The sequence below is a fragment of the Pseudorca crassidens genome, chromosome 7, assembly GCF_039906515.1.
Source record: "Pseudorca crassidens isolate mPseCra1 chromosome 7, mPseCra1.hap1, whole genome shotgun sequence".
Taxonomy (NCBI): Eukaryota; Metazoa; Chordata; class Mammalia; order Artiodactyla; family Delphinidae; genus Pseudorca; species Pseudorca crassidens.
In genome coordinates, this window is record NC_090302.1 from 8,461,035 (window position 1) to 8,470,228 (window position 9,194).

The 9,194-nt window shown below is 59.4% G+C and overlaps 1 protein-coding gene across 4 annotated transcripts; it reads right to left on the bottom strand.

Annotated features, from left to right (window-relative positions):
- Positions 1–9,194, bottom strand: SLC2A8 (solute carrier family 2 member 8). Of its 4 annotated transcripts, none has more exons than XM_067743253.1 (10): positions 9,036–9,194; positions 8,782–8,944; positions 8,326–8,532; positions 6,780–6,879; positions 5,154–5,353; positions 4,278–4,421; positions 4,070–4,178; positions 3,155–3,328; positions 2,637–2,782; positions 1–1,082 (listed from the first exon to the last, which is right to left on the bottom strand). In XM_067743253.1, exons 1-10 carry the CDS (start codon positions 9,089–9,091, stop codon positions 945–947), a joined length of 1,437 nt encoding a protein of 478 aa, XP_067599354.1. In that variant the 5' UTR covers positions 9,092–9,194; the 3' UTR covers positions 1–944. The 4 variants fall into 4 exon arrangements, with proteins under 4 accessions (XP_067599354.1, XP_067599353.1, XP_067599356.1 ...); XM_067743252.1 differs by having other exon boundaries at positions 8,782–8,947; positions 9,036–9,188; XM_067743255.1 differs by lacking the exon at positions 8,782–8,944 and having other exon boundaries at positions 9,036–9,167.

Sequence of the window (9,194 nt, forward strand, 5' to 3'; positions counted from 1 at the left end):
TAAGGTGCAGGTGTGAATATTTTATTATTTATCTAAATAAAGGAGTTAATATTTGTAAAGTACTTAGGATAGTGCCTAGCAGATGGTTAACTGCCATAAAAAATAATTATATTACATAAATCTGTGTTTTCCAGTTTTCCTGCAATAAACACGTATTACTTATACAGTAGACAATAAAAGTAATTTGTAAAAGACTTCTGGCTCCATTAAAGTTAATATGAAGAGAGGCTTCTTTTTTGCAGGAGGAACTCAAGATTTGATGACTAATGATTCAGGGGACTGAACCCAAGGAAAGAGTCAGAAATGACCTCCAAGTGCCAAAGGCAAGCCCAGCTGACCGTGAGAAAGCAGATCCACAGATGTTCTTGGCAAGACAGTCTGTGGGAGCCTAGCTTTATGGAAGGAACAGGAAAATGCCCTTCTGGACTGCAGCCCACACAAAGAGGTCATGACCTGATTTTCCGAGTCCAATATTTATTTGGCAAAGTTCCTTCCTGATAATGCAGCCACGTGAGAGGAGTAACCATGGCCATCACCCAGCCTCCAAAAGCATCTTCTCCAGAAAACGAGGAACCAAGAGTCCCCCTTCTCCGCGGTCACTTTTGTGTCGCGATGGAGATGGCACGTGGAGGACTGACCACAGCACAACAAGCGTCTCCGAGATGTTCCCTCCACACGAGTCACAGGGCAGCAGTGGAAACTGGACCCAGGGGCTGGGAACCTTGTCCCCGTGCTTCACTGGGCTGTAGAGAGCTGGGCAGGAAGGTGGGGCCCCAGAGGACAAAGCTCCAAGGGGCTACAGTCCTGGCTCCTGACTCCCTGGGGGCAGGCGGGGCGTCCAGGCTCCAGCTGAGGCTCAGTTTGGAGTCACAGGCAGGCACCATCCCCTCCGAGGCCCAAAGCTGGTCCAGCTAGGAGGGGCAGCCACTCACGGGAAGGGGCTGTCATCGCCCCTCAAAATGGGCTGTGATTTGCTCCAAGGTCTTTCCTTTGGTTTCAGGGACACAGGCCAGAGTGAAAAGGACACTGAAGATGCAGAAGGCAGCGGCCAGCCAGAAGGCACCGTAGGGCCTGAGCACCTCCTGCAAAGAGAGTGGAGAGGCCATGCATGGACGCGGCAGGTCAGGAGCCCTCATGCCCCAGCCGACAAGCCTAGGCCCCAGTCGGGGCCCACCCCGCCCAGGCTCAGGGGAGTGGAGGGGGTTCTGCGGTCCACCATCCAGAAGCCTGAGCTGAGCACTGTCCAAGGTGTGGAAGTTGTGTGGCGGGGACACTGAGGCTCACTGTGACGAAGTGACTGCCCCCAGGTCAGAGACCTGCTATCCGGTGACAGCTGGGCTTCCTCCCCCAGTACCTGACCTCAGGGCCCACAGACCTCCGCTCTACACTCAGCTTTGGCCCTGCCCTCTGTGGGCCCTGCCGCCGTAGGAGTCTCTTCTTGGTGCGGGAGGAAATGGGGGAGCTATCGGCAGGTGGCGATGGGGGCGTGTGCACACACGGGGACACTCAGGGCCCATGTGTGGAGCGGGGAGGGAGCGGTGACTTTCGGTCAGAGTCAGTCCACTCTCCCAGCCCAGCCCCAGTGACCTCCCAGGTGCCAGAACCAAAGGCCGCTCCCTTTCAGCTCCTCTTCCTCTGGGACATGGTGACCCCAGCCCCCGCTCCTTGAAGCCTTTCTCTTGGCCTCTCAGCACTGTACACCCCCAGGTCCTCTTAGGTCCTTTGGTGCCATGCCCCTCCTTTACTGTCTGTCCCCTCCAAGCTCCCGGCAAGTAATTTCCACCCCCAGGCCTCTGCTCTGGTCTTCCTGACATGCTCCCCAGGGCAGCACAGGCTCTACAGAGTCCGGTCCAGCCCCAAACATCCACTCCTCTCATGACCTGCCTCCCCTCGCCCCAGCCCGGCCTCCTGGTGCTTCACCCTCCCACCACTGTCCACTTCATGCCAGTCCTTGTCATAAAGGGGACCCTGTCCATCCCATTCACTGCTGTTCTGGCACCCTGAACGGGACAGGACATGGTAGGTACCAGGAGACCTGGGGGGGGGACGAATGACTGAACAAATGGCTTGACTGTCTGCGCCAGAGTGGTCCCCTCTATTGGATGGGAGGCCCTGAGGCAGGGACCATGTCTGTGTCAGTCCATCCGTGAGAAGGTGGCAAAATGTTGAACTGAACTGACGCTCCCATCAACCCTAAGAGGAAGGTACGCTACCCTTCTCCATTTCTAGTCCGGGAAGCTGGTTCAGAGAAAGGTGAACAGCACACCCAACGCCACCCAGCAGGGAGGCGGCCAAGATGGGAACGGAGCCCAGGCCTGTTGACTCCAGAGCCGGAGTTTCTCTCACAGCCCTGCTTCCCAGCCCGTGTCCCCAGAGTCCAGTGGAGGATGAGGTCAGCTCTGCTGTCCTTCCACCTGGACAGCCTGGAGGTTCCTGAGTGGCCACAGCCTGGGTTTCTCGCCGGCCCGGCCCGTCTGCTCCCCCTCACCCCTGACCAAGATGGTGTCGCAAGATGCTGGGGCCTCAGCCTGCGTGCAGAGCCACGGACCCCAAGTCTCTCGCAACAAGAGCAATTCTGAAAAGCGCTTCTCTGCCGACTACTGCGTGAGGGGGAGGCCACCGGGGCCCGCACTCACCATGAGGCTGCTGAACTCTTTTGTCACGAGAAAGGCCATGAACCAGTTGGTGAGGACGCAGACGCCTGTGGCCACGCCCTTGACGTGCAGAGGGAAGATCTCAGACATGAGGAGCCAGGGGATGGGTCCCCAGCCCATAGCAAAGCCTGCGGGAGCAAGACAGGCGTCAGGGCCCACGGGGCTGGACCCTTGGCTTGCCGCAGACCACCTGGGCTGAAGCCTTGCGGGGCTGCCCAGCTGTGGCCTGAGGGGGCCTGGATCCCACCCTGGAGTCTTAGGCCACTGTCCTCACTTCTTATGCATCAGGCCTTTGCTACGGAACGGGACAAGGAGGGGCCTGCATGGAGGGCTGTCGTGGTAGTCGTGTGAGAGGAGCAGAGACGGGCTCAGCCTGGTGCCTGGTACACGGTCAGAGCTGCAGACGCAGAGGTGAGGGTGGGTAGGCCTGGCCTCGCTGGGAGCCACAGGAACCCGGGGGCGGCAGGGCAGCTCCCTCACCCCCCAGCCCCCCCACTCACCGGCGATGAAGAGGCACATGCTGCCCACCGCCAGCCAGGCCAGCCCCACACTGCCACTGGTGGGCTCCATGGAGACGGGCGCCAAGAGGTCCACGTGCGAGGAGTTGCTAGGGCCGCCCTGGGTCAGCTTGAAGTAGGCGCCAAAGGCGCTGGTGCTGAACACCATGACCACACCTGCAGGTGGAGCGCGGCAGTGGGTGGGACAGGGCAGGGGGAGGCGGCCCGCGGCCTGGGCGCGTGGCACTGGGGGGCGGGAGTCTCAGTGCACTGTGGGCCACAGCAACATGGCCCGGATGCCTCTGAGACGGGCAGTGAGCAGAGCCCTGCCTGGCTGCACTCACCCCAGCCCGGCCCTGCCAGCCCCGGCTTGGACCTTGCACCTCAGCAAACTCCAAGGAGCTCCTGGAAGCAGACCCTCCCTGGCCTGAGGAAGCAGGAGCAGCCACAGAGGCCAGACCTGCTTCCCCAGCAGCACCAAGTGCTCGGTAGGGCTCAGAACACGAGGAGCCTCACTCGGACCATCTCCTGAGCCTCACAATGGCCCACAGCTACCCCGTTCCACAGAGGGAAAACAGGCTCAGGTAAAGTCACTTGCCCAGAAAGACCACAAGCTTCTGAGCCGCTTCAGCCCGGCCCTCAGTTTCCTCATCGTACACTGGGCCCTGATGGCGCCTTCTTGTAGGTTCACTGTGAAGGTTAAGGTGTGATGCAGCGATGCGGCTAGCACGGGCCTGGTCTCAAACATGTGCTTAGTGAGAGCTCTCCTGAAGTCTGGCCTTTTCTCAGGGACACTCAGCCGTTGTCCTCCTCCCTCAACGTGGAGGAGGACCTCAGAAAAGACCCTCCAGCCTGTGGTGGGAGGCTGGCCTGTGCCACCCGCCTGCAGAGGGCTGAGCCGTCACCCTTGGGCCTCACCTGACAAGGCCAGGAGCAGCCTGCGCCCGGCTCTGTCCATGACGAGGGCCGCTACGGCCGTGAACAGCACCTGGATGATCCCCACGATGACCGAGGCCAGGCTGCTGTCCTGAGGAGACGGGCCGAGGCGGGTCAGGCGAAGACCCCGGAACTAGGTCCCACCCATATGGCATCCAGGTGAGGCAGGCCGGGGCAGAGGCCTCTTTACCTTGAACTTGGCCTCCTCAAAGATGGTCTCTGCGTAGAACATGACAGCGTTGATGCCCGACAGCTGCTGGAAGGCCATCAGTGAAATGCCGATGATGAAGGGCTTGTAGACGCCAGGACGCCGCAGCTGGGCCAAGTGGAAGCCCTGCTCAGACGGAGACCGGGCATCAGTGCTTCTCTCTACCCTGTCCCGAGGGCACCCCAGCTTTGAGCCCACCGTCCTGAGGCCTGGCGGAGTAAGGGAGCCTCTGCTCCTTGTCCCGGCCCCACGTGAAGCCTCTACTTCAGGTCCCTGCATCACTTTAGCCTCCGATTTGTAAGGTGACAAGATCCTCACCTCCCCACGTCCCTTCCTGATTTGTTGGGGGATCCACAGAGATGTTGTATGAGCAAAGAGCGCAGGGTTCCCGAATCCCACCAGCCTTGGGTCTGGGCCTGGGCCAAGCGCCTCCCCACGCCCCACTGATTCTCACCACCACTGCCAGACACGTGCTATGACTCCCACTTTACAGATGAAGAAACTAGGGCTAAAGATGGGAAGGTCACACAGCAGGTAAGGGGCAGAGACTCAGTCTTCTCCCCTGCCTGACAACTCCCTGTTTAAAAAACCTAAGTCCTCAAATCTGCACCTGCATTTTCCTCTGATGTGGCCCGGCCTTTCTCTTCCTGGGACAGGAAGGTCAAGGCTCAGGCTTTCCCAGGGATGTCCAAGGTTGGGGCCCAGCCAAGCAGCGGGGCTCGAGCAGGACAACACCCCTCATCCCACCCGCCACTGTGTGTGTACAGCCTTTGCAACAGACTGTGCTGACCTCCCCTGGCTGCAAAGGGGTGATACCTCATGGCCCCCTCCCCCCAGCTCTGGCTCCCAGCCCCTCACCTCGTGCTCAGCCCCGACAGGGGGCTCTTCCCAGCCCTGCTCGGAGCCCCACAGGAACTGCATGGCAGCCACGGCTTCCTGGCGCTTGTGCTGAGTCAGCAAGTAGCGAGGGGTCTCAGGCATGCAGCACATGAGCAGCAGCATGAAGGAGGGGGGCACACAGCCCAGCACAGCCAGCCAGCGCCACTTGAGGACCCAGCCTGGGTGGGGCGGGGTGGGTCAGACATCAGAGCTGGGGTGAGCCAGCCTGGACCTTCTCTGGGAGTGCCTGCCCCCTCGCCAACCCCAGGGACTCAGCTTAAGGGGTGGGGACCTCACTACCTTTGCATGGCTACCCTCAGGTTTGTTGTTGATATTGTCATTATTATTGCTAAATGTTGTGGAAACGATGGGGGGGTATATCAGTGAATATTTATGTAGCCATTAAACAAAGGCGCTCGCTATGTATTGACGTGGTATACGGCACCATTTGTCTAAAAGGCAGGAGCAGGAGAATAAATACGCATAGTCCTCCTACATGCAGACTCTCAGGAAGGCTGCCGAGAAGCAGGCAAGGCTGGCGCCTCCGCAGAGGAAGAGGGACAGAGCTGGGGGAGACTTTTCACTGAAAAGCAGTCAATCAAAACTCACAGAAATTGATCAATGAAAGTGCAGATTATGATGACCTGGAGGAAATTCTACGGGTGTGACCCACATGTCTGTCCCGAACGTCGGTGTCTGTGCAGGGGCTTTGGCATACTGCTGGCCCCGCAAGGCAGCTAGGCTGCTGGCAGGACTCTGAATGAGACTCAGGATGGTTAAGCGGGTAAAAACGAAAGACCACAGACCCGCATGTCAGCTACTCTGAAGAACCAGAGGGCACGTGCCCCAGGCCCTGCCACGGCCCATCAGGCCCGAAACCCCCACCCCCCCAGCGGTTCTCAGGCCATTCCTTGACAATTCTCATTTGGGGCCTGCTGCCAGGCACTTTTCACAGTGTCACTTAATCCCTCAACAGCCTCGGACTAGGTAGGATTATCTCCACTTAAAGACAGGGAAATTGAGGCTCCCAGGGGTGGTGTGACTAGGCCAAGGTCACACAGCTAGTAACTGGCAGATTCCCCTAACCTGGGACTGTCAGATATGAAGCCTGCCCTCCTTCTATCCCAGCTCAGTTCCAGTCTGCCTCTGGAAGCTTCCTCATGCTGGCCCCAGCTCTGACCCTCGGGTCCCCTGGAACCTGCCTCCTTCAGGCTGCAAATCCAGTACTGATTCTGAGGGAGACAGGCTTGGGTCCTCCGAGCTCTTAGGCTAAAGACTCTGGAGTGCCCCCTCCACCCCCAGGACCCTAGTTTGTCACCACACAGCGGGGTACTGACCTAACCAGTCAGCCCTCCCCCCACTCCTGGAATGGGCTTCTGCTCTGGGAAGATGAGGACATCACCTTCTCCAGCTCTCCCCAGAACTTTGTCCCAAGACCCACGTGACCCAGGGTCTCAGGGAGGTGGTCTGGGAACCTGGCATCTTGGGCAGTGGCTGTGTGACCTCAGGCAAATCCCTTGACCTTTCTGAACTTCAGTTTCTATATCTGTAAAATAGCCACGGAGCCATTAACAGTTATCAAGAGAGATGACACGAAAACTCTACCTGCCAGATAGGCTAGGAGGATGCCTATGACGACCATGAGCTGCACACAGGAGCCGAGCAGCCCCCGTACTTCGGGGTAGGCAATTTCGGAGATATACACCTGTTGGTAATTAAGATGGGATTTTACTTGGGGTCGAAGAGTTCTTAAAACTGAAAAGTCTCAACCATTCAGAGCTGAGGAGAGCCTTGGCTGGGGCAGCTGCAGGCCCAGTGGGCTCCTAACTGCAGGTCCTGGTCAGCAGAGCCCTCCGCATACCTCCCTGCCCCCACCAAGTGATCTGCAGCAGGTGTTTAAAGGGTATAGAAGTGGCTGCTATGTGTGTGGGGCGGGGGCGAGAAGGGCTTTTCAACCTTTCATTTATTGTATGTATACCCTTGAAAAAATGCAAATTCTGATGCAATAGGTGTGCGGTGGTCCAAGATACTGCCTTTCTAACCAACTCCAGGTGACACCCAGGCTGCTGGTCCAAGGACCATACTTTGAGTGGTGCTCCTGGAGTGAAAGCAGGAACTCTTCACCTCAGTTGCTACCAGTGACTGCCACGGCATCCTCTGGGCTCGGGAGCCAGAAAGCCCTTGCCTATGCTTCTAGGTTATTCCATACCTTATGCCCATATCTAAGACAAGTGTGCTTTTGCCCAGTAAAAAAACCCTCCAAAATATAAAATCCAACCTAGCTGCTGCTGTTACCCAGCAAATGCAGTTGAAATGAGTGGTAGGTGCAAAGGGATGGATTCTGAGCTACTGCTCTCAGTCTTGACCAGGTTAGGGTGTGGGTGGTTGATCATCCAAACTCATGACCAGCGGCAGTTCACGGGTCACCCCACAACCCCAGCTGCCAGGGTCCAAAGTCCTTCCACAGGCCATGCGAGGGCCAGGGCTGTATGTGCAGGGTCTCACTGAAGCCTCGCAACCACAGCACAAGGTAATGCCATTATTCCCATTTTATAGGCGCAGAGAGGTGCTCTGCCCTGGTAAGTGGCAGAGCCGGGATTTCACCCAGATGTCCAGCTCCAAAGGCAGCCTGGGAAGTGCTGGGTCAGGAGGTGGTGAGAGAGAAGCAGGGGAAGTGGCTGGAGGACCCGTTCCTGAGCAATGAAGGGGAGGGCAGGTCCCAGCAGCCTTTGCCCCTGGGGACAAACCAGAACAGGATTTTCCTGCTTAACTGTAGTCAGTGGTCTGAATGACAAGGGTGGGGGGGATCTGAGCCATACTGTGAGCCTTCTGTTGACCATCTACAGATGCCATCTTATTTGTAGAGCAAAAGAGAGAGCCTGTTAAGTGGCACCATCCTGGGCTCCAGAAATAGCTTCACCACTGACTAGCTGTGCCTAAACAAAGGACTTCAGGTTTCTTAGGCTCACTTCATCTGTAACCAAGGACAATAACAGCGGCTATTTCCAAGGCCCGTTGGAGTGTAAGGAAGACGAAGCAGGGAAGGGGCATGGTGCCAGGCAGGCAGGAGGCCGCAGCCAGGGAGAAACAAGGCCCCCAGGTCTGCTCCTTCTCCCCGGTCCCAGGGCGCCAGGCTGGGGGACACACTCACCGGGGCCACTAGCGAGGCAATGCCGCAGGCCAGGCCGGTGAGGAGGCGGCCTCCGAGCAGCATCCACACGTTCTGAGCCGCTGTGATGACGGTGAAGCCGGCCACGAAGGGCACGGCGCAAAGCAGGAGGCTCAGCTTGCGCCCAGCGCGGTCCACGAGCCAGCCGCCCAGCACGCCCCCCGCCGCGGCGCCCAGGGTCACGATGGCCTGGGGGCGGGGCGACCGCCGGCTGAGGAGGGGGCGCCGGTGGTGCCGCGGCCCAACCTCGCCCTCTACCCCACCCTCAACGGCCTTGGGGAAAGGGGATGGGCGACCCCTGGCAGGGGAGCCGGGACGTACTCGGCGGAGGGTCTCAGTGCCCGCCCGAAGCCAGGCAGGGGGAGGGTCCTGGCGCCCATCTTAAGGGTGGGCGAAAGAGGGTCCCAGGAGGGCTGGAGGGTGAGCCCAAGGCCTCACCCCGAACCAGGAGGCGGCGGCATCGTCGAGGCGCAGGGCCGAGGGCGCGGCGCGCCGCAGGCTCGGGATGGCCGGGGAGCTGTAGCCGAGCGCGAAGCCGAAGCTGAGTGGGCCCAGAGCAGCGGCGAAGGCGGCGAGGAAGACGCGGCGGCCGCGGGGAGCGCTGCTGGGACGGGGAGGTCGGTGAGCGGGGCCTGGCGCAGCGAGAGGGGCGAGGCAGCGCCCCCGGGGCTCGGGTTCCCCTGTCCGCTCACCTGCCGCCCGGCAGCCGCAGGAGCGGCTGGGTCTCCTCCTGGTCCCCAGGCGTCATGTCCGCCGCCAACGCTTGCCCGGTCCTCTCCGACGCCTGAACTGCTGCGGGTCCAGCTAGTGTGGCCTGCACCGGCCTGTCAGGCCAGAGCCAGCCAATGAAC